Source organism: Orycteropus afer, unplaced genomic scaffold (assembly GCF_000298275.1).
Source record: "Orycteropus afer afer isolate SDZICR_OR568_19922 unplaced genomic scaffold, OryAfe1.0 scaffold00311, whole genome shotgun sequence".
In the NCBI taxonomy this organism is placed as follows: Eukaryota; Metazoa; Chordata; class Mammalia; order Tubulidentata; family Orycteropodidae; genus Orycteropus; species Orycteropus afer.
Window position 1 is genome coordinate 2,138,865 of NW_006921898.1, and position 24,601 is coordinate 2,163,465.

The 24,601-nt window shown below is 55.2% G+C and overlaps 1 protein-coding gene across 1 annotated transcript; it reads left to right on the plus strand.

Annotated features, from left to right (window-relative positions):
- The first annotated feature begins 987 nt into the window (after positions 1-987).
- On the plus strand, positions 988-23,189 carry PTH1R (parathyroid hormone 1 receptor). Its single transcript, XM_007951749.2, has 14 exons — positions 988-1,062; positions 13,279-13,381; positions 15,474-15,608; positions 17,286-17,396; positions 17,513-17,631; positions 17,818-17,912; positions 18,113-18,305; positions 18,840-18,993; positions 20,505-20,565; positions 20,918-20,984; positions 21,232-21,326; positions 22,022-22,163; positions 22,277-22,318; positions 22,812-23,189. The coding sequence occupies exons 1-14, from the start codon at positions 988-990 to the stop codon at positions 23,187-23,189; spliced, it is 1,770 nt and encodes a 589-aa protein (XP_007949940.1).
- Positions 23,190-24,601: the final 1,412 nt, after the last annotated feature.

Sequence of the window (24,601 nt, forward strand, 5' to 3'; positions counted from 1 at the left end):
CTCGGTGTCAGTCGGCGGCGCCTCCTCGGAGCCTGGTGGAGCCGCCAGCCCCGAGCCGCTCAGCTCGGTGGCTTTTTTGGAAACTTGCAAATGTTTTCGTAGAGAAAGAAGGGGGAGGGGAAGGAGAGAGCGAGGGAGTGACCAAAACGCAGCTCGGGGCCGCGGGAAGAAAGGAGGCCAAGGCCGGGGGAGCTAGAGACGGACTGACAGACTGACAGAGCAGCCGGGCAGCGGGCGCGCTCAAGAGGCGCGGGCGCAGGCGGAGCTCCGGCCGAGGATGTGGAGAGGGTGCCGGAGGCGGCCGCGGTGGGGATGGGAGTCTGGGGGCCTAGGAGCCGGGAACTGATGCCCCAAACATCGAATGGCTCAGCGTCGTTGCGAAGTTGGGATCGCATCCCCAAACTGCACGCCCCGCGCGGTTCCAAACGCGCTCCCCGCCCCGCCCCGACCCCCCTATTGAGGCCGGCTGCCGAGCTAAAAATAACAGCCCCAGTAGCCCCCCGCAGACAGCGACCCCGACCCCTCCCCCGCCCCGACCCCTCCCCCACTGGGCGTGGGGAGAAGCCACAGCTCCCAGTTCCCCAAAAGAAAAAAAAAAAGGGAAAGAAAAGAAAAGGCGGCGCGGGGGGATCGGGGGGCGGGCCGGGGGCGGGGGGCCCGGCCATATGGATGTGATTTCTCCGCTCCGAGGCAGACTGGCCGCTCCGCAGCGCTCGGCGCCCGCCCGCCGCCCGCCCGGCCTCCGGCTGCCTCCCTCCTCCCTCCATCTCCCTCTTGCGCGCTCGCTCGCTTGCTCGCTAGCCCTTGGCGCATGGACCTCGCACCGGGCCCCGGGGCCTCGGGCCTCCGGGACGCCGGGGTCCCATAGACCCGGGCGTGGGCGGGGCGACCTGGCCTGACGCAGCTCTGCACACCCCCCACCACCACTACCACCACCAGGGCCGGCGGCGGCGACTGCCCCGAGGGACGCGGCCCTAGGCGGTGGCGATGGGGACCGTCCGGATCGCGCCCGGCCTGGCGCTCCTGCTCTGCTGTCCGGTGCTCAGCTCCGCATATGCGCTGGTAAGTCCTCGCCTGCACTCTAGCACAAACACCCCGCCAGCGGGCCCTGGAAGGGGCTGTGAGGCTTGCTCTGGGGTCCCTTGGGCGATCTAGGGCACAAAGTCTTGGATTTCTAGAATAGTCTGAACTTTCAGCTGAGGGATATCCTCTGAACTGGGATCCTCCGTGCTTGCTGTCTCCAGGCTGTCTGAACTGTGGGCTCCACACAACTGAGGTCTCTCCATCTGGCAAACCTGGATATGGGGCCCCAGGTCTAGAAGTCTGTGGTCGGGGGTTCCTTTCTCCTCTGTTTCTGTAAGCACCATGGCTGGGACTGTGTGTCCTCTGAAGAGGACAGTATGATCTGGTGATGGAAGGCTGGACATGGAGGTCTGGGGTCCCACAGACTTTGCCTGTGGGGGGGCTTCTGTTTTCCATAAGTTTTGTTTGCAATCCAGAATACAGGGCTGTGGGTCCAAAGTTAGAATTATCCAGACCCCCTCCAGCTCTCACAATTGTGCGCATGCACACATGCATGCACACATGCACAGCTTTGCCCCGAGTGGAAGCTGTTTGCCCAGGAAGGTGGGTGTGGTGTGGCATGGAGGAGGATTGGTAGTCTTCTGAAGGAGAGTGACCTCTCAAAACACCCTTCCAGGAGAAGTTTGCAGAGAGGAACTCCAGTGAGTGAAGAGACCCTTGGAAAGACCCTCTTGAGAATAGAGAACAAGAGAGAACACAAGGGAGATGATGAGACAGAATGGGAGAGAATCCCAGAGAGAGAGAGAGAGAGAGAGAGAAAGAAAGCAACAGAGAAATGGTGTAGGGATAAGGGCTCCCCAGAGCAGGAAGAGTGGACAGACCGAAAACAGCAAAGAAAGAGTCAGGGAGAGATAGGCGAAAACAGACAGAAGAGATACCAAGAAGCAGTACTCTTCTTACCCTGATTCAGAGCCTGGGCGCCATTTCCCTGGTGATGGGGAGTGTCTCATCCCCTCAGATCCCACAGCAGCTGTGTCCCAGGAAACCAGCTCATTTCTAAGAAGGCTGTCTGTCTGTGCATCTGACTTCAAGACCCCTGCTGTGCCCCAGGTGAGGCATCTGCCTACCCTGGAGAGAGAGGTCAAACCAAAAACCCAAACTCACTGCCCTAGAGTCAGTTCCAATTCATAGCGACCCCTCCTTGAAGTCATAGCAACCCCTCCTTGGCAGTAGCTGTACAGAAGTAGATTGCCCAACCTTCCTTCCGAGGAATGGCTGGTGGGTTTGAACCTCCAGCCTTCTGGTTAGCAGTCAAATGCCTTAGGCAGTATATCACACCACACTACCAGAGCTCCTGGGGAGATAGGTAAGCACACCTATCTCCTGACCAGCAGCCGATCCCTGCCCAAGACAGAGTCCCAGCCTGGGAGGCAGGAACTCTGGGATTCGTCTAGGTCTGTGATGCCTGTGGACCTTGGGCTAGCCTTCTCAACGCCCCAGTTTCCCCAGCTGTAAAAAAAGGCATGAAAGAAGCATTTGCCTAAGAAACCCCTGGTAGTAGGCTCTCTGTCCCTTTAGCATCTGCATTTACCGGTGGCCAGGCCTCATAACTCCGGCCCCAGCAAAGACTTCCCAAAGCCAGAGACATCCTCCCTTATGAGCAAGGACTTGTTGATGGGGAAACTGAGATTCAGAGGGGTCTAGCACCCTGCCCAGAGGCGCTCCAAGTTCTAATGCTAGGGTGGAGCCATTTCCCTGCCCTCCCCTCAGGCCAGGCTCAAAGTCTTTCCCAGTGGTCCCTTCAGGGACAACACAGCCACAGTGTACAGCCAGCTAGTAGGGCGCAGCGCACACATATGACTGTCGGGAAGACGGGGTGGTGAGTGTGGATGTCCCTAGATTTGTCTGCGTGTGAGATCAGTGCTCTGGGGGACTCTGGGAAAAGTGTATCCATCTGAGTCTGTGTGATTGTGAGTGTGATCTCACAGTGTGTTCGTGACTTGCTAGAGCAAGTGGCATGTGCATGTGTGTGTGCATTTGTGAGCTCGTGTGCATCCAGGTCTATTACTTTCTTTCTTTAATAAATGTTCCTGTAGTACTTTCTACAGGGAGCCCTGGTGGTGCAGTTAAAGCACTCAGCTGGCTACCAAAAGTCAAGGGTTCAAACCTATCAGCTGTTCCACAGGAGAAAAATGAGGCAATCTGCTTCCATAAAGATTTATAGCCTTGGAAACCCAATGGGGCAATTCTGCTCTGTCCTAGGGGGTCACTATGAATCGGAATGGAGTGGGTTAGTACTGTCCACATACAAGATGCTGTTTGAAGCATTTTACATATACTAACTAGTTTCATTTTCACAACCCTCACGAAGGTCCAGTTATTGCCCTCATTTTATAATTGATCCTAATCACACAACCAATATGACTTATTTTTCTCCTGCCAACCAAGTGTCAAGCTCTGTGCCTCTGTATGTGTTGGGGTGGGTAGGGACCCCCAGGGCCGCACACTGCTCTCTGGGGGGGGGGGTGATGCACATGAAGAGAATGTGTCCGGCCTAGCCCTGACCCAAGGCTGAGGGCTAGAGCAGGAGGAGGGATACCTTGGGTTGGGGCTGTCTAGGGACCTGGCTGGGGAGTCTGTGGCTGGACTCTCAAGCAGTGAGTGCACTGGCTTCAGAGCTACAGGATAGGGCTCAAGGGGTAAAGAAGCAGCCTGCTCACTCACTCAGTGCCCTGTGGGCCCTTTGGGTTCAGCTAGAGCCAGTGAGAAGCTGACAGCCTGCCAGCTCCCTCTTCTGAGCCCAGGGGCTGCCGTTCCCAGGCAGATCACACTGGTGCCCACCAAGTCTACCAGCCTCAGCTGATAGCCCCTTGAGGCCAAACCTGTATGTTACCTGCCTAGCCAACCCAGGACCAGGTTTGCATTTGCAGGGATCTCACAGTTGGGGGCACAGAAGAGCATCCCAGTGAGAGGACACTGAGTATGGCCAGACTTGGCTGGTCTACCTTGTGCCTCAAAGGGAAGAGTAGCTGGGAAGCTGGAAGTGTGAAAAAAGGAAGAGGGGTGAAGTTCAGAGGAAGCAACTGCCTACGTTTGTGAGTTGAGGGTCTGAGTGTGATCTGATTTTCAGGGATGCCTCATCCAAAGGACGCCCTCAGCATGCACAGATGTGGAGTGGAAACTGCAGTGGGAAAGACTCACTCAGGTCACAAAGCCCCTGCTCAGGTCAGGGGCAGGTCTTGAGTGGCAAGGTGTGACCTGGAGGCAAGTCACAGGAGAGACAAGATGTGTGGGAATCTATGGGTCCCTCCCAGCCTGCTCCTGGGGCAGCTGAGTCTCTGTGCTCTTTTTTAAACATAGAAAGGAACCAATGCTTTTTGAACAATGGCTGCCCCCAGATTCTGAGCTAGAAACGGTCACAAAGGTTTGCTCCTTCCATCCATTCACCCACCTATTTTACAGGCAAGGGCCCTGAGGTCCACAGGATGAGTTTGTGGGAAAGTCAGGATTTGAACCTAGGTCTTCGGAATCCTGCACTGAGCTCTTTACTCCAAAGCAGGATGGGACTGGGGCTAGGTAGAGCCCTCATGGCCCACTCTCAGGTTTTCTTTTGGTTTCTTTTCTTCTCTTTCTCCGTTGTTTTTTCATGAAATCCTCTTGCTTTCAATTTTATTTTCTTATTTTTGATTTCACAACTAATATGTGATTATGTTCTTTTTTATAAAAGGGTCAAATAATATAGATTAAACAAAAATTCTTGACCACTCCCAAGACCATTCGCCCTCCTAAAGAAAGCCATTTGCAACAGCCTGGGTTAGGGGATGTCCTCTCAAACAAGTTTTCTTTGTATTTCCAAGTGGTAACTCTCTATGTAGATATCAAGTAAATAGCTTTGTTGTGTTTTTTCTTTTCTGTTGGTTAATTGGTTGGTTGGTTTTTTAAAAATAGTGCCAATTTATAAGTTGGGCTCTGCCATATGCATTTTTCTCCTTAATGGTGTGTCTTGCAGGTCTTCATGTCAGTTAATACATATCTATGAGTCAGCGCTGACTCGATGGCACATAACAACAACAACAATGTTTTTTTTAACATTATTTAGATTATTTCTGCATAAATTGTGTGTGTGTATATGTGTGTGTGTGTTTGTATATATGTGTGTGTGTTTCCAGGTTCATAGGGAAGCTCCTTGAAATACCTTCCTGTGTCTTCAGGTGACCACTAGGATAATTCTAGATTCTGTCATCGCTGAGTCTGAGAACATGCACATTTTTCATTTTAATTTAAGTGGCTAAATTGCCATCTGAAAGGCCTCTGCCTGTTTGTACTCGCACCAGGAGTAAGTGACCAGGAGGGCCTCTTTCCCCATGTCCTCGATCTCATAGGATATTATGAGGATTATTTTCTTCATTGTTTCCATTCTGATAGGTTAAAATACTGTCTCTTGGCATTTTAATTTGCCAATTACCAATGCGCTTGTGGCCTTTACATTGGTTTGTGGTCCATCTTCTAGAGAGTTTGCTCAGAGCTATTACCCATCTTTCTGTGGGTTGTTTATCTTTCTTGTATTGATTGGTTGAAGCTTTTTATACCACCTGCCCTTAAACAGTCCCTCCTGCCCCCATAAGCTCTGGGAACTGCCTGTGGACAGAGCAGAGGTGGGGGGGGGAGCCCTCCCTGGAACTTGGGTTTTCTTTGGAATGTTTTAGTAAGATGTTAAGAGGCCTCCCCCAGATTCCTGTCATGGGCCTTCTGGGGACACTCCTTGGTCCAGCCACCACATCAGGAAGGCATCTCTTTCAGAGAGAGAGCAAGCTGCAGGTAAAAGAAAGCATGGGGTGATAGGCTTACACACCTTTGAAATTGCCTGCAAAATGTGATGCAACTGAGACAAGCTGCAGGGTTTTCTCAAATGCACAAAGACATCAGAGACCTCTAGACCCTTCAGCTCCCTTACTCTGGGGCCGGTCTGGTGCTGGAGGTGAGGCCTGATGGCAGCCTTTGGTAACCAGACTGCAGTTAGGCAGTAAGGCTGGGATGCACCCTCCCTTCAAGCCTTCATTCCCCAGCCCAGGTAGAGGCTGCTAGCTCCTGAAGATCCACCCGTCTTAGCAGCCAACTCGGCCATCCCAGGCCCCATTCCACAGCCTGCCCCGAAGGCGTCCACGCCAGCCAGGATGAGAGGCGTCACAGTGCCTGCCCCCCCCCACGCCCCTCCCACCCGGAACACAGGCAGCCTGTTCAGGAAGGCCTGGTGAGGGGGAGGAAAAGTCAGCACTTGTCAGCAGTGGCAGGGCAGGAGCGTCCCCGGCAAGGAGCCCATCCTAGCCTGCTTGGGCCAGCAGGACAGACAGAGGGGGGGGGGAACAGTCCCTGCCAGCTGGCAATGGGAGACACTGAGGGGTGCCAAAACAGGTCCCAGTAGTAGAATCTGGAGTAGGGGTGCAGGAAGGCCAGGAGGTGACAAAGTGGTCCCTGGGTGGGGACAAGATTTCTCCTGTCTTTTCTGGAGGCATAATGTCTCCATGTGCCTAACACCAGGGCCATACTCTCCTCTGCCCAAGGATGAGCTGCCATTACTAATTCACCATCACCACCATCACCTCCTCCACACCCACCTCCACTCCTGAATGACCTCTGTGGGAGCTGCTTTAGGTGGTGTGCTGGATTCAGCAAAGGACACAATCCAGATGGACTCAGTGGAAAGATGAGATGATGGCTGGGGATAGACTATTCATGTGTTTGGGAATGGCCTCCTTTCTCTCCTTTCCATTCCCTGCCTCCAGGGCTGCAGCTTCAGTGTCAGGCACACTTTCACTTCTCCTTTTAGTTGTGACTCAGCCTCAGTATCCCTATTTGTAAGATATATCATTCTTGCAGGTTCTTGGTTGGAGCAAACAGTTTGCACCTGACTACTAACCTAAAAGTTAGTGGCACCATGGAAGAAGGGCCTGGCAACCGGCCTTTGTAAATATCACAGCAAAGAAATCCCTAGGGAGCAGTTCTACTCTGTAGCCCATGAGTTGCCCTGAGTCATATTGACTCAATGGCAACGTCCCCCTGCAAAAAGGGCAAGGAGGCCACATATTCTGACCTCCTAGAACCCCATAAGAGGAAGACAGAATTACCAGCAGTAACCCAAGGCCTATTACTGCAAGGCCAGACATGCTGTCTCCCTCCAGCCCTTTCACCAACTGTTCCTCCCAAAGCACCACCACCTCTCTCCTGGGTTCGATAATTTGCTGCAGTGGCCACACAGAGCTCACAGATTATGAGGTTTATTAGGGAAGCACTGGACTACAATTCAAGTTCAGGAAAAACAGTCTCTCTCCCAGCCCACCGTCCCTCAGCCAAATCTCTCACAGTCTCTCCCCCAACAGTGCTGGTCCCTCAGTGTCTCAGCAATGCATGTCTCTTGTGTCTCTTTCCCAGCAATGCGTGTCTCAGGAGCGCGTGTCTCTTTCAGCAGCACGTCTTCCTCAATCAGCAGTCAGAGGAGGCCTCCTCTTGAGCCCGGCAGGGTGGTCAAACTAGCCAATCATAGCATCAGAACTGTAAGCACGTGAGAGAGAGTGGGCACCTCCCAGAACATTGTTTTGTGCCACTCCCAACAGAAATACTCCAGGTGGACAACTTCAGCAACCAGGAGCTCCTCAGTTGCTCATAGAAAATCCCACCTTGGAGTTTACAAAGACTTATGGGTAGAAAAGCCACACTAAGTAATTTACTACACTACACCCCCACACCCCCCCCATACACTTCTTGCAGGGTTTTGGTGGAGGATGAAGGAGATGAAGGTAGAGCTCTAGGGGCAACAGACAGAGGGGGTCTCTGGTTCTGCTGAGATGGGCAGGGGTTCTCTGTGTGGCAAGGGGCTGAGGAGGTGTTTGGTGATGGAGTCAAGAGCATCAGGGGCCAGAGAGGGACTGGGTCTGCTAGAGATGAAGGTCAGACAGGGGACCATCCCTGGTAGAACTGCTTTCTCCAAAGATGATCAAGGAGCCTACAGGCCCACCCTGCCCCCCACAGGAGACCAGGCTGCCCTCACACAGGGGGATGGATGCGATGACCCAAGAAGGTACCCCCTGGCTAAGATCATGGAATAGAAGCTCCTTTTCCAGAGGCCGAGGTATCAACAGCTAAACAGGGTTCCTTTTATTTCCTCCTTAGTTTTTGCCTGGAGGAGGAGAATTGAGACATGCCTGTGATCACAGACAGCTAATATGTGGAATGTGGCAGTTAGGAGAGGAGTTGAGTACAAGTGGCTCTCATTTGGTCAGCATCATGGAACCAACTCTGTCCACCACTGTTCCCATCACCCTCACCAGCCTTGACATCATCCCCAACTACCACACCTCCACTTCACCATCCTCACCTCCACCCCCACTGGCACAATCACACCTTTCCATCTCAGCAGGACCCTCAGTGAGGTTCTCCCCCACCACGCACACACACAAGCTGAGTTAGAGGGAGCAGCTTGCATGGGGCGGGGGTAGTGAGCAGATGGCTTTTCTTCTCTTCTGGAATTCTCTACTCAGGAAGTGACAAACATGTCCGGGGTCACACATTGCTTTCTCCCTGAGGCATCAGCTCCTATGTTTGTAAATAACGTGCCTTCCTCAGGAGTCCATTTGTACTGACCAGGAGCCCCACCAACACCAGCTCCAGTCCCCAGATCGTCTCCCATCCCCATTTCCCCAGCTTAAGGCTAATGTCAGGGGACTCCACCTCCTGTGTCCAGACTCTGTGCATGATGCACATGTGTGCATACGGGACGGGACAGTGCTGCATTGAGGGGTGGAGCATGAAGAGGTTGTGCTGCGGTGGGGGGCACTGAGGCCAAGCCCTATGGAAGCAGGTGGAGGAGTCACCATGTGAGACCTCATCCAAGACCATAGGAGGATGGCAGTGGGGGTGGGAAATGAGAAGCATCCGGCTCCAGGCCTGGGTGGCCCAGTCAGTGGTGGGTATGGAATGAGTGAACCTTGACCTTGAGCCAGCCCTGATCCCTTCATTCTACCCCTAAGACCCAAGATCTGCAGACTCTCTGGATCTTGGAAGATGCAAATCTGAGTCCTCCATATCCTGGAACTGGGCCAAGAAGACAGGAACTCTGGCAGGGAGGAGGTGGGCTGTCTGGGAAGGGGGAGGGGGAAGAGGGAGAGAGGAGTGCAGCATCAGATGAATAGGGGTGCAGGCCAGGAAACCATCAGAGCTGTCAGCATTTTCCCCTCACCTCTGAGAGATAAAGGCTTCTCAGCCAGGGCAGAGGTGCAAGAGGGGCTTCTAGCCCCACAAGCCCCAAGCTCAGGGAAGCTGGTAATGACCTTGAATCCTGACTTGAGTCCAGGTTAGACCTAGAAATGCAAGGGGGGGGTGTCATTGGGGTCTCCTTCCATCTCAAAAGCTCCCTCTGGGTCCTTCCGCCAGACACACCTCACCTAGAAGGCCCTCATATTCCCTGTTCCAATCCTTCCTAGGGTCTCACCTCCTTCACTGTCACCCCTCAGTGACTCATCCAATCTCTCCCTGGCACACTGGGTTCCCACCCTGGGGGCATCCACATAGCCAAGCAGCAGGAGGACCCACTCATAGAAGAAGTGATGACTTCATGCTGCTGCTCTACCCCTGCCTAGGCTCTCCATGTAGTACCTTATTTAATCTTCACAACAGCCCTATATTATCCTCATTTTACAGGTAGAAAATTGAGGCACAAGAGGTTAAGCCACTTGCTCAAAATCACAAAGGCAATCAGTGGTGGAGGTGTCATTCAAACTCCAGTGCAAGTGGCAGAGTCTCCTTGGATGAGGGGGTAATGCACTGGGGGAGGGGTGAGCAGAGGCTTCCAGGTAGGGGAGCTGTACTCTAAAGTGTGAAGGTGGGAATGGGCATGGGGTGGGATTGCTTCCCTCCTTCTGAAAGTGCCTCCTTAACTCTGACCTGAATTTCTCTTGCTGCAGTGGCAGCTCTGTTTGTGATTGGAGTGACAGAGAAATGGGTCCTAAAGTTCAAGGAGGCCAGAGGTGGGGGTCACTGTCTCTGTGAAGGGTAAGGAGTAGGGGGTTCTAGGCAAGGGCAGAGTAAGGATAACGAGCACTGGGGCAATCTCTAAATTGTGGCCCCCAACCCCAATTTCAGAGGAACAGACATTGATAGTAGTGACGTGACCTGTCAGCAGAAATGCTTTTCCCCAGCTTGTCTGGCTGCCTCGGTCAGGTACCTTTCATTCCACTCCTCATCTGGAACCCCCTTGGTCTTGTGCCCTGGGGCATGTGCCATCCTGTCCTCTGTCTCTGCAGCCTCTGTGTCTCTCTTGCTCAAGGAAAGATGTTGGGCAGTACCAAGTTAATAGAAACTGGTCAGTGGTGCCCCCCTTCAAGTGGTGCCCAGAGCATGTGCTATACCTGCCATGCCTTAGATATGCCTCCGGTTCTAGGAGCACACACCCTCCCTTCTCCTGGCCATTCCCACTGTGGAAACAAGAGTAAGGAAAAGTGATGTGCTTCTCCTGGCCATAGAGGTAAAACCAGGTAGAGGCTAAGCAGAGCCCTTGGGCCTGTGAGCAAATGTGTTGGTCAGTTCCTTGGTCAGGTCCTGGTCATCACTCCACTAGTCCACCTATCCATGTGTGTCTGCCAAATTGTTAGTTTGTCAATCCATGACTACCTGCCTCTAGTCTAGGCCTCCAGCTGTGATCCTCAGTCACACTGGTGAGCTGACTTGTCAGGAAGGGCTGGTGTGTCAACCAATCATTAGGGACTGGTGGGATTATCACACAGTCACTTAGGGGTCTCTTGGCTGGAAAAATACAGTGTATCATCTGTTTATTTTGAGAGAGGCAGAGATGGGCAAAAGGAGATGGGGAATGGGAGCGGGGGCCTGATAAGGAATGAGGACAATAAGATTGCAAAGGTGATGTTGATGCAGTTATGGAGCTGATGACAATTTGGTGAGGGCAGTGATGATGCTAATATTTCCTTGAACAGTAATGGTGTTGGTGGTAATGGCGATGGTGGTAGTGGTTAATAATGCTGGTGGAAATCACATTGGTGGTGATTGTAATGATGTTGTACCTGTTGTGATAATACTAATGGTGGTAATAGTGTTGCCAGTGGTGGTAGTGGTAATACTAAGGGTAGTGATGATGGTGCTGGTGACAGTGGTGGTGGTGGTGGTGATGATGACAGTGAAGGTGTGGTAGTGGTAGTTGATGGAACACTAGTTGTAATGATAAAAATGGGAGTAGGGGTGTTGTCATGGGGGTTGGGTGGGCAGGCAGCTGGACAGGGATCAGGCCCCCTCAGCAGCCTGGATTCCCAATGACAGAGCCACAATGAGAACCTCTGGACCAGGCAGACCCTCATTGTTCTCCCTTAAGCCCCATGGCCCTGAGCGCCCCCCCCTCCCCACACACACACTGCTTCTGCTCAGCAGTAGCAGTGGTAGCCGTAGAGGAGCCACGAAGTCTTGCAGCCAACACAGGAGAATCTATCTGCTCCAGTAGCTTCCTGGAGACCCGTGGGCACTGGGTCCAGCCGAGCTATTCCTATGTCCACCATAGACTCCACAGATAAGCACGCTAACGAGCAACCGCATCACACACTCGAAGATGCACACATGTGAACTTTCGTCCAGAAACGCATGGATACATACATATTCACAAACACGTTAGGCCCACGAGCCTACATTTAAATGCAGAACGGTCCTCATATGAGGACGCTCAGAGACAGGCGCACGACTAAGAGCACACACCCGCCAGGCAGCGTGTGTGCGGACGCTCGGGGATGCGCCACCACTCACACACGCGCACGCGCAAAGACGCGTACGCGCCTCCTCTGAGTGAAACCAGTAGACCCTAAGTCCGACTGAGCCAATTGGAGACTCCTTGGGCATGGAAGCCCTCGCTGCTGCCGCCAAGAGACGCGGTCAATTAACTTCTCCCTGCAGCAGCGCTCCCTGACCCACCCAGCCGGGACCGCCCACCTTCACCCGCCCTGAGTCCGCCCCTTCCCGGACCCGCCTCCTTCTTTCCACGCCTCCTTCCGATCCTCCCTCCCTTTACCTCTGGGCTCTAAGAGGGCCGGCCCCTGCCTTGAGGTGTCGGAGGGGGTGCAGCCTGTCGTTGGGTGTCTGAGGGGACTTTGGGGTCAAACAGGATGCAGCCCTTCCCTGAGGATCTGAGGGAACACAGCCCTGACTTGGGGGATTTGAAGGCGATACAACCCTGCCGCAGGCGGGGGGGGGGCGGTGAGAGGGTGTGTGAGAGGATATTTTAACCCCTTGTGAAACAAACTCGAGGAAGCAACTGGGTTAAGCACACTGAGCGTCTGACTCCCTTCTCCTAAGAATGGCAGACAGGTGGACAGAAGCCCAGAACCTCTCCAGCAGTCCGCTGCAGATGAAACCACTTCTCCCCCAAGATGTTACCTTTTCCATCCTTAAAATGACGGCAGGATTCTCAGTGGATGGTGAGGGTCCCGGGGTCCGTAGTTGGAAAGAAAGGGAGGAAGGGCATTGCAGAGAGAGCAGCGGGAACAAAGCTCTGCCCATCCCATCAGAACACAGGATCTGCTTGAATGGAGGGAGCTTCCAAATAAGCAGGCAAGTGAGGGACGACTCCTACCCACAGCCTGCACGGGAGTGCCCCGCCCCCCCCCCAGGTCATTTACCAGCAGTTCCTCCATCCAGTGCCTCTAGGAACGGCAGCGCCTGAGAGCTGGAGATGAGGGTGAGTGGGGTCTGAGGCACTCACTCACCTTTCACTGGGAAAAGCACAGAGGCTAGGGAGCAGGGACGAGATTGGAAATCAGAGACACTCAAAGTGTTCCAGGGCGCCAAGACTTGAAGGAATCCAGGCCTACGTTTATCTCCCTAGGGTTCACCACTCCTCACCCTCCCCTCCCCAGACCTTCGACATGCAGCCAGGGTCCTATGAAGAATGATCCTGGGACATTCCATCCTGTTCTCATGTACCCCTGGGGAACGAACTGGGCAGAGAAATTCAGTGCCTGTAGCCTGTGGGGTCATTGGCAGGCAGGCAGGGGACAGCCCCCCCTTTTCCGCTTAGGCCGGCCAGCCCCTACCCTTCATAACTGCGGCTTCCGATCTGTAAAATAGGAGCTACATAAGGCAGATTTCCCATATTCTAGAATCAAGGTCTTTAGAGAAGAGAGGATCCCTCAGGGAGGTGGGGATGGTTCTGGAACCGGCCCGCAGGGCTGGGAAGTTCTGCCTGCAGTCTGACCTTAGGCTCTGCAGGTGGATGCAGATGACGTCATGACCAAGGAGGAGCAGATCTTCCTGCTGCACCGAGCCCAGGCCCAGTGCGAAAAGCGGCTCAAGGAAGTCCAGCGGAGGCCAGGTGGGGGCGGGGCCAGGAGGGGCGGGGAGGACAAGGAGGGTGGGTCACGGGGACCACGGAACCAGGTGAAGGGGGATCAGGTGTAGGTGCCAGGCGAGGGCAAGGGTGGGTCTAGGCAAGGGGGGAGGGCAAGCCCAAGCAAGGATTGGGAGTGGGGCAAATCTGGTGAGGGCAGGGTCAGCATGCTCAGGTGGTCATTTGCTGGTCTTAGTCCTGAGCTCAGATCCCCATGCTGTCTGCCACCAGCCCTTGGACACCCCCCCATCTCCTCCCTCACACATTGCCTCCAACACACACTCCACACTTGGTTGGAAGAGAGGATGCAAAGAGTCTTTGATAGGGTCCTACCCAGGAGTGGGGGTAGGGCGTGTGGAAGCAGCTAAAGTTCCAGAGCTAAAGTACTCACTAGGATGCCAGACCCCAGCATTTTGGTCAAGGAAGACTTCCTGGAGGGGGAGGCATCCAGGCTAAGTCCAGGATGGGTAGGACTTTGAAGGATGGCCTCCAGGGTGAGCAGAACTGAGACCTGTGGGGCTGGATGGAGGTAGAAGGGTAGGCACGGGTAGCTGTGACACTGTCAGACACTTTGGCTGCCGTGGTGGGGAGTACTTGACCTGGAGTAGAGAGGGCTACCTCCCCCTTGGCACACACAGCATGTCCACTGGAACCTTGCCATGAAGAAATGGAGAGGGGCACTCACCGGGTTGCACAGCTCTTGCACCCTCCTCAGACTGGACTCCTCCCACCCCTTTCCTTTAGTCCATTTCCTGGAAACAGAGATGAGGCCTCATTAGCACCCATCCAGGCCTCTGGTCTCTGTCTGGTTAATCTCATTAACCTGGAAGTGGCCCAGACCCTGACTGACTGACCTACAAGTGCAGCTTCCTCCTCTGAGCTGGCTCTTAGGCTGCTGGGGAGAAAGATGCTAACACACATGCAGCACACATACATGCAGGGCATAAGCACACACAATGACACACACCCCCGACAGCACAAGGACTTTGTTCATACTCACAGGGACTCATATGGTCTCTGCAGTACCACAGCCCCACTCACATACACACCAGCCCCACCAATGGCTCTTTGGCCTCCCTGTCCCGGTCACATCAAGGTTTGGGAGTTCAGGTGGGTTCCCCTCACTCTGGGTCCTGATTCCATTCCTGTTCCTTGTTGTGGAAGCCGAGAAGTGCTTTTCTCTGCCTTTCCTATCCATGGTAGATCCTCTCTGCACCTGCTCCTCCCCATCCTGCTACCTTCACCCTACCAATACCCAAGGGTGGGGGCAGGAAAATGGGCATAGCTGTTGTCATCCCAGGCCAGAATATCTGAACTCACTTCCCATTGCTGCCACAGGGCCTGACCTTGCCTGAAACATGAGAGGGCCAGGGACCCTGGCTTGGGCTGTATCTGAAGGTATGCAAGTCAGATAATGAGGAATGCTTCTCAGATAAGAAGAGAGATCTCCAGTAGGGAGAAAGGCCAGGTTCCATCTCAGATGGCCAGTCTCCAGGTCACTCATGGGACCTATGAGTCCCTTACTCTAGTATCCTGGGGCAGGGGTAGGGGAGGTGGACTTGACTCTTGGATGTCTGTCCACCCTTTACAGACAAACTGCACGTCCTGCTCTTGTCTTCCATACCATCAGCTTCTTTACCTGCACAGCACCCAGACCTGGCTGCACTCTCACTATCTAATCTCTCCGTGACCATCACCACCTCTTGTCTGCTTTTACCATGCGCCCCCTGGTGGGGCCTCCACTTCCTGTGGGCTCTAGCTCTGACTCGTGGATGGGAGGATACCTACGGTCTCTGCCTCTGTCCTGCCCACATTTACTGCTCAACTCACTAGTTGATCCTACCCTCATGTGGGGAGGTCTCCCCTACTTGAACCTCTCGTTGGAGATTTCTAGCCCCTCTAATTACTCCACCCCCTGGCAAGCACTTTACTGCCATCATCTCCACCCATCATCTCAATTCCCTCACAAGGCGGAGAAAACCTCCATGTACAAAGAAGAGTCTGGGCCCAGGGACAGAGGGTGCCCCAGTCTCTGGCCTTAGTGAAACTGATGGCCGTAACTGCCTGACTTCTCCAGCCAGCATAATGGAGTCAGACAAGGGATGGACGTCTGCATCTACCTCAGGGAAGTCCAGAAAAGACAAGCCATCAGGGAAGCTCTACCCAGAGTCTGAGGAGGACAAGGAGGCACTCACTGGCAGCAGCCACCAAGGTATGTCTACACTTCCTTGGGTCTGTCTGAGATGGGCTTGGACCCGCCCTCCCTCCACTGCTCTGTCCCCATCTTGAACTTATGCTCCCCGTCTGCTTCTGGTTGAAGAGGCTGTGGCCCCTTCCCCAGGACAACAGGACAGGGGCCAGAAGGAGCCAGAGCTTGGGGTGTGCATGCAGGGGGCAGGTGAGCAGGGCGGCTCAGGCCTCAGGAAGATGTAGGCAAAGAGTTCATGCAGCCTTACCCCAACAGTGAACGCTGGGCTACAGCTCTGCCCATGGAGAGAAAGAGGGGTGGTAGAGAACCAGAGAGACAGAGAAGCAGGAGGGACACAGAGACAAAAAGAGGAAAAGGCACACAGAGACAGGGAGAGACATGGAACGAGAGACAGAGATAAAGGGAGGCAGGGAGAAACAGTCACAAGGACAGAGAGAGGACCAAAAAGCACAAGCTGTGTTCCAAGACACAGAGTAGGGTGGGCCATAGAGGTAGAGTGGGAGAGGAGGGTGACTGGAGAGGGCTGGGGGCCAGAGATAAGGAGAGAAGAGAAGAGAGGGAGGGAAGTGTGGGACAGCGTCATCCCTCAGGGAACTGAGGAGAGACAAACACAGCGCCAAGGCTGCAGCCACAGGGCTGGCTTGAACTGGCCGGGTGGGCAGCAGATTCCAGATGGACCACATCTGGGAGGCTGTGGTCACCCTGTGGTTCCCTGGGGACCAGAAGGGATTGTGGGGCCGACTGGGCGGGGCTGGGAATATGGTGCCCAGGACAGAGAGCCTTTCACCAATCTGGGGTGGGTCTAGCCGCCAAGGCAGCCTTCCAAGGTGGCTGGAGAGTCCTGTGGTTGGAGCCCCATGGGGGGGGAGAAGGAAGTAGGGAGCCTGGAAGATAGAACATGGGAGATCCAGAGTAGTTGGTGACACTCATGAGGACTCAACATCTCTATAGTGAGACTGGGTCCTTCAAGTGTGTCACCCTGTCCTAAATCCCACTATTAACACTTAGATTTAGAGGATCAAGTGGTTGGGAGAGTCTCATAGCAGGTGCTCGGTGCAGGTCTTAGGTGGTGGAAGCGCAGACTCATATTTCCCAGCGAGAAAACTGAGGTGCAGAAAGGAGAGAAACCGCATGGGGTCAGCAGCTCTTTGGGGTCCAGCTGGCACTGGAAACCAGTCCTCCATCGTCTTGTCCAGGTTTCTGGGAAGCCCTTCTCAGCTGAGAAAGTGTTAGACTGGGAACCTGCCCTTCTCCAGGACACCTGGAAGTTGGGATCAAGGGCAAAGATAAGAGAGGCCTGACATAGAGTTAAGCACTGGAAGAGGACAAGCCCCAGGCTGTATGACTCAGCAGGTCATTCATTTCTTCCCTGGGCCTCCACCAGCCCATCTGAAAAGTGGGGCCAGTGCCAGTACCTGTTACAGGGCTATAAGGAATTCTGTGAAACCAGGTGAATGCAGGGCACAGTACAGGATAAGAGCTCAAGACTTGGGGCTGCCATGTCAGGGTCTTGGACCTCTCCACAACATTTCAAGGCTTTATTCTCCAGTGCTGGGGCACACTTGTCCCTGTGGGAACCAACAACCACAGGTGTATTCATCCCTTTGGGACACTAACCAAGAACTTGACGCTCAATCCCTCTGTGTCCCCCACCCTATCTGTCTGTCTTTGTGGGCACAGGGCGCCCCTGCCTGCCTGAGTGGGACCATATCCTGTGCTGGCCTTTGGGGGCACCAGGTGAGGTAGTGGCCGTGCCCTGTCCCGACTACATTTATGACTTCAATCACAAAGGTACGGCTGGCCTAGGGGTGGAAAAAGGGCCACAGGGATGACAGGGCTTGGAGCTCAGGGTTTGGTGGCCCTAGACCTCTCTCTTCCTGCCCTGACCCTCCCTCACTGACTTGCAGGCCATGCCTACCGACGCTGTGACCACAATGGCAGCTGGGAACTGGTACCTGGGCACAACAGAACATGGGCTAACTACAGCGAGTGTGTCAAGTTCCTGACCAATGAGACTCGTGAGCGGGTGCGAGCCTTCCCCCTCCTTCACCTGGTCCTAATAAGGCCACCCAATCCCATCCCTGTTGGTGACCCCTGATCTAGTCCTAACGCTAGACCTTGACTTCTCCAGCAACCTTCACCTGGCTCCTGCCCCTTCCCCTCATGTTTCCCCAAGTCCCAGGGCTCTGACAGTACCTCCCCAACCCCACAGGAGGTGTTTGACCGCCTGGGGATGATCTACACTGTGGGCTACTCCGTGTCGCTGGCCTCCCTCACTGTGGCAGTGCTCATCCTGGCCTACTTTAGGTGGGCGGGGCGAAGCTGGGAGAGGCGTGGTCAAAGGTGGGGCTGGGGTGGAGCCGAGGGATGGTGCCACCCCTGTTACCCCCTCAGTACACCCTTCTCCCCTGCCTGGTGCCCGTTGGGTGTGAACATCCCAGCTGCCTGCCCCTCCACCACACACCCTGGGTCCTTCAACCATGATGATGTTGCCCCGCCCCCCTCAGGAGGCTGCACTGCACACGCAACTACATCCACATGCACCTGTTCCTGTCCTTCATGCTGCGAGCGGTGAGCATCTTTGTCAAAGATGCAGTACTCTACTCGGGCACTACCCTCGATGAGGCAGAGCGCCTCACCGAGGAGGAGCTGCGCGCCATCGCCCAGGCCCCGCCACCGCCCTCCGCCGCTGCAGGCTACGTGAGTGCCCCTCGGTCTATGCCCCGTGGCTTTCTGCCACCACTGGCTCCCTGCAAGCCCCCACCATGCTGCATCCCCTAGCACTGCCCGTCCAGCCCTTGCCCCTGCGTGTCTACTGCTACCACTGGCTTCATGGGTGCCTCCCACCTCACAGTGTCCCCCACATCTCTCCGACCTTCTTCCAGCCCCTACCCCTAAGGGCTTCATGAATCGCATTTTTGTCAGCACCCCTGTCTCAGCCCAGTACCCTCAACTACCCCACCTCTGCACCTTGCCCCTGCTACTGTCATTGTGAGTGTCCTCCTGCCCCTGGCACTGCCCCCCCCCCACATGCACACCCCTCAGCCCCTGCCTTTGGTTGAGAGCCCCAGCTGGAGCCTGTCCCTGCCCTGCCCACTTGGCCAGCACCATTTTGTCTTGTCCCACCAGCTGGGCCCCTGCTACCTCCCCTGCTCTCCACTGCCACCACTTCTCCCCGCAGCTTTGACTTCCCCAGATGCAGGCTCCTCCTGTTAATGCAAGCTGGTCTCCTAGGCGGGCTGTCGGGTGGCTGTGACCTTCTTCCTTTACTTCCTGGCCACCAACTACTACTGGATTCTGGTGGAGGGGCTGTACCTGCACAGTCTCATCTTCATGGCCTTCTTCTCAGAGAAGAAGTACCTATGGGGCTTCACAGTCTTCGGCTGGGGTATGCAGGCTTGGCGGGGTGGGGCTGTGAGGTGCAGGCAAGGGTGGGGCCATGAGCATAGCACCACCAAGGGTTAGGTGCCCACACAGCATGTCCTGTGACTCTGACTGGATTCCAGGCTCAGGGAACAGGGTTTGGCCAGGGTCAGGATTCACGTGGCATTGAATTCACCTCAGTTTGAGTTGGGGTGAGAATCACCTGGGGTTGAGTTCAAGGGAGGGAGGGCCAGGGTCTGTTGGGTCAAGAATCAGCTTGGAATTAGAGTGGGATCTTGTGTCAGAAGTCAGACTGGAGCTGGAATTGGGGTCTGGCACCCTCCCTCCACCCTGAGCCCCATAGGCTGGGCCAGCATCTATTCCTCACCAATCTGCTTACCTGAGAGGAGCTACCAGCCTGAGGTGGGCCATCAGGTCCATGGCCTAGAGCTTCACAGGCCTGCCCCGAGTTCAGCAGCAACTCTACAGAATGGGTTGCTGGGACTTTGTATCCCTCCCACGCCCCCATGGGCTCCAGGATCGAGTTACTGATAATTGTCCGTTATTGTTGGCAATTCCAGACCTTGGCTGGGCTCTGGGGCATCTGCCCAGGCTGCAGAGGGTTGGGCGGGGTGGCTAGAGCCCTGGCACTTTAGTCAACACCCCTAGCTCAGCCCATACCCTCCAGCCATGCCACCTCTGGGCCCAGCAGCCCTCAGGTCGATGGCCACTGCCTTCCTGCCCCTTGGCACACACCCTGATCTTCACCTCACCCTTGGCAAGCCCTCAAGTTGGGAGAGAGTCAGGGTGGTCAGCAAACACATATGTCGGGGCTTGCACAGATCCCATGGAACAGGAACGTCAGCCCTTTTCTCAGCATAAACTTGGGGTATACTCTGAGCCTCCCAAGGGTTCATCAAGGCCTGGAATGAGTCAAGGGAGGGTCAGAGCCTGGCTTCCCTGCCCAGAGGCAAAGCACACTCAGGGGCACCATGCTAGTCAATGGTGGCTCGTACCTGCTGAGTGGTTTAGACCAGGGCTCACAGAGGCTCTCTTGTGGCCGATGCCCATTGGCCTCATCCATGGGACCAGGACTTTTCATACTGGATCAGGGATGTTGGTACCAGATTCCCTCCTCATGAGGAACTCCCAAGTCCAGAGCAGCTGCCCTTCATGGAGGGAAGGGGAAATGGACTGGCCTCACTAAGTTAGGAAGACATCATTGTGTCCTGTGCCCAGAAGTATGCGGAGCATGTGACTGACTGTAGGAGATGCAGAACCACTAAGATGGAGGCAGAGGGCTGTGTTGGGGTCCTGAGGGCTGAGACCCTGGGGAAGGCTATTGGGGTAGCACAGGCTAGAGGGGCTTTGTCACTGTGCAGCCCATGTGTACAGAGTAGGGGCAGAGGCAGTGATAGGGTATGCTGGGCATCATCAGGGATGAGGGGAGTGGAGCTAGCAAGGTGGCTGAGGGGAGGGAGACATCCATGGATGAATTCACAGCCCCTCACACACTCTACTCCTCTGTGCCCACAGGTCTGCCTGCCATCTTTGTGGCCGTGTGGGTCAGTGTGAGAGCCACCCTGGCCAACACTGGGTAGGTCCAGGTGGGGAAGAGTTGGGACAAGGAGGGAGCTGTGACACAGGTCAGAAAGTCCCCAGGGACCCTCTTCCTCTGTGATGCATGGGAAGGGGTCACCTACCCCCCAGCCATGAGTGGCCCCAGCATCAGGAGTTCTCTGTCTAGCCTGCAGCTGTGCACCCCTTCAGGGTCACAGAGGGCTACTTCTCCTAAAGAGGCCTGAGGCTACCCTCAGGCCTGGCCATACCCAATACTGTTCTGAGTCCTAATAGTTAATGGTCAAGCAGACCAGCTGTGGAGCCTCTCTGTGGGTAGGTTCAGGGTGGGGACAGCAAGGGGGCAGAGTTGATACCTCCTTTTCCCCCAGGTGCTGGGACTTGAGCTCCGGGAACAAGAAGTGGATCATCCAGGTGCCCATTCTGGCCTCCATTGTGGTGAGCAAGGGTGGATGGTTGGCCACGGGATGGAGTGGGAGTTTGGACCAGCCCTACAGGGACCTGTAGAGGCTTCTAAATTCCAGAAATAGAGCCACAAGGTCTGTCCACATGGGGACACTGAGGGCCCAAGAAGCCACATGAGATATGGTGGCAGAGCAGAGCCTGTGGCAGGGCTGGTGGTCCAAGGGTCCTTGCCCTGCCCGGCTAGAGTGCAGCCTCAGTGCAGCCCCCTCACTCCCTATAGCTCAACTTCATCCTCTTCATCAACATTGTCCGGGTGCTTGCTACAAAGCTGCGGGAGACCAATGCTGGCCGGTGTGACACGCGGCAGCAGTACCGGTAAGTCACATCCACCATGTCTAGGCTCCTGGGAGCTGGAAGTAGAGCCAGAGGTCATGGACTCCCAGCCCCATGTACACAAGGAGAGGCAGAGTCCCCGTGGATGAGGCTGTCCCCATGAAAGGGCCCAGCTCCTGACTCCCTGGCTGTCCCCAACTAGCATGCCAGACCAGGGGCCTGATCAGCAGTGATGAGGTCTCACCCTGCCTGCTTCTGGAGACCCTAGGGATCTCTCAAAGCTAACCTGGCCCATTTGGTGCTGAGCCCTGCACCTGGGGCCCGTGAGAGTGGGACAAGTCCATGCTTCACCTCAAAAAGCTGGTCGCTTGGTATCTGACAAGGCAATGCATAGTCCCAAGGAGGCAGCAGCTCAGCTGAAACCTGAGTAGTAGGCCATAGGAGAGTGAGGACAGGGCATTCCTGGAGTGGGACTGGCAGGCTGTCTGGATAGGGTGACTGGATAATGCATGGTCTACTCCAAGACTCCTTTGAGAACCCAGGAAGGTTGTCAACACTTTGCTTGGAGAGCAAGCCATTCTGGGTGGACAAGGTTAAATGGTCATCCTCCCATGGTCACCACAGCCTTGGGGTCCTTTGTAGCTTCTAGAGCCTGGGGTTTGCAGGGTGGGAGGTGGCCCACTGCCCATCAAGAGGAAGCAGCTCAGCCCTGCCCCACCTCCCCCGCCCTGGCCCAGGAAGCTGCTCAAATCCACGCTGGTGCTCATGCCGCTCTTTGGCGTCCACTACATTGTCTTCATGGCCACGCCATACACCGAGGTCTCAGGGACGCTCTGGCAAATCCAGATGCACTACGAGATGCTCTTCAACTCCTTCCAGGTATGTGGCTCTAGCAGTGGCCAGCTGTGAGCGGGTGGGTGGACGGTTGCTGCTCCCACCTTCTTCAGATGTGGACCCTTGGCCCTGACCCACCCTTCTGCCTCTCTCTGCAGGGATTTTTTGTCGCCATCATATACTGTTTCTGCAACGGTGAGGTAAGCAATGGGCAGCATTGGGGCAGGGCAGGGATGGAATGGATGTGCTAGGGGTTCCCTAAGTCATGCCCCTTCCTTCTGTCTCATTCTTCCTCTGCTTCTCTAAGAATATCCCCCAAGGACATTCTGAAGGCAGAGAGAAGTCTTTCCAGATGATTCAAGCCCAGGATGTGTTAGGATTTGTGGGCTCTTCGATCTCTGGCATTAGCCAAGTATCTTTCCATGCCCATGGTTTGAATTATCTGAAATCCAGATTGAAGGACTCAACCACTTTTAGGGACATTGATTCTGGGTGTGTCAGTTGCCTGCAGCCAGGCCTCAGGTTCTGAGGCTAATGGAATTTTGCTTGATCTTAGAATTTTCCAGTAACCCCTTCCTCTGTTCCCACTCAACATGGCAGTGGCAGGGGTAGGGATGGGAGCACTGCTTGGGAGGGCATGTGACGGAGCATTTGGGCCCATCCTGACCATCTACCCTCCTGCCACTGCCCCAGGTACAGGCCGAGATCAAGAAGTCTTGGAGCCGCTGGACACTAGCATTGGACTTCAAGCGCAAGGCACGCAGCGGGAGCAGCAGCTATAGCTACGGCCCGATGGTGTCACACACAAGTGTGACCAATGTAGGCCCCCGTGCAGGACTTGGCCTGCCTCTCAGCCCCCGCCTTCTGCCTGCTGCCACCACCAATGGCCACCCCCAGCTGCCCAGCTACACCAAGCCAGGGGGCCCGGCCCTGGAGACCACTCTACCTGCCATGGCTGTCCCCAAGGACAACGGGTTCCTCAATGGCTCCTGCTCAGGGCTGAATGAGGAGGCCTCCGGACCTGAGCGGCCCCCTGCCTTGCTACAGGAGGAATGGGAGACAGTCATGTGACTGGGGAGCTGGGCTTTGGACCTATGGACACAAGGGCAGATGGACCAAGAGTCAGGTGGTTGGACAGTTGCCCACTCAGGGCTGGGGCTAAGAGAAAAAGTGGGGGAAAAAAAAAAGGAAAAGGAAGTAATGTGTGGCTTCCTGTAGTCTAAAGAGGGGACTCGCCCCAAGAGAAGAGGGAACTGGGAGCCATGGGAAAGTGTTGGGGAAGGGACACAGTCCAGCAGAGAGGGCTGGGAGATGTTCAAGGCCCAGAGAGGCTCAAGTTTGCAGGTGTCACAGCAACTGAGTGGGGCCATATAGGAATCGGGCCCCATCATTTCTTTGCCGCCTGGTACCACCTCAGCCACTTACCATACTCATACCCAGGCCTCACAAGGGACCCAGGCTGCCAGTGGCCCAGGCTCCTCTGGTCCAATCCCTCCGCCTGCTGGCTCCCAATCACTGTCCTCCCCCAGGGCTGAGAGCAGATCCCCTGCTCCCCAAGCCTAAGGCCCTGCCACAGAGTGAGCCCTTCCCTGGCTGTGCCCCTTGGAGGCTGGGGCCACTCAGGGAGTCCACCACACGTGACCTACAGCCCCTACCCTGGATCTGACACACCTCTAGTAACCAGAGAGAGGGTGTAGGGGTTGTCCAAGGGTAGTATGTACAAGATGGGCTTCAAACCATGGGCTCAGGAACTGTGGGAGCTGCTGGCATGGGATCTTCAGGCATATCCACTCATCAGGCACTGGGCATCACCAGCTGGCATCTACCACCTTACTCAACCCCTCATGAATGCTCCCTACCACAGCCACCTGTGAGCTCTGGAATGGCACAGCCCCTCAGCCTGACTCCCTGAGGACTCACCCAGCTGGATCACCTCCCCATGTTTTGGCCAGACCAAACTTCTTGCTCATGCCTGAAGGAAGGCTCATGCCTCTGCCTGGCACTCCGGGCCCTCATCCCCAGCTCATACCATCTGCTCTTTTCTAGGAAGTGCTCCCCATCTCCAATAGGCCCGCATCTCTCCACCCTCGATATGGTGGGTGAGGGCCAAGAGGCCCAGGACAACAAACTCACACAGGCAGTGAACCCAGCCCTGGCTGCCCTCCCACATGTGGTCAGGGGGAAGGACCTGTCCAAAGGCCTGATGTTCCCACAGAGCTCCATGTGGTGTGACTTGCTTGGAATGGTAGGAAAGAGGCAAAGACAGGTCCTGAGGGGCCACTGGGCCACGCTGGGTAGCAAGGACTCCCATGGATTCTGGGAAGCCATTGGAAGGTCTAGGAGGGAGAGCAACAAGGTCTGAGCAGTGTTTAGAAGGGTCTGTGCTCCAGTGTGGGGTGGAGAGAGCCTTACGGGAGGCAGGTGGCCAGGCTAGGAATGGTGATGGCAGTGGGAAGCACTGCTGTCATGAAGGACCCTAGATG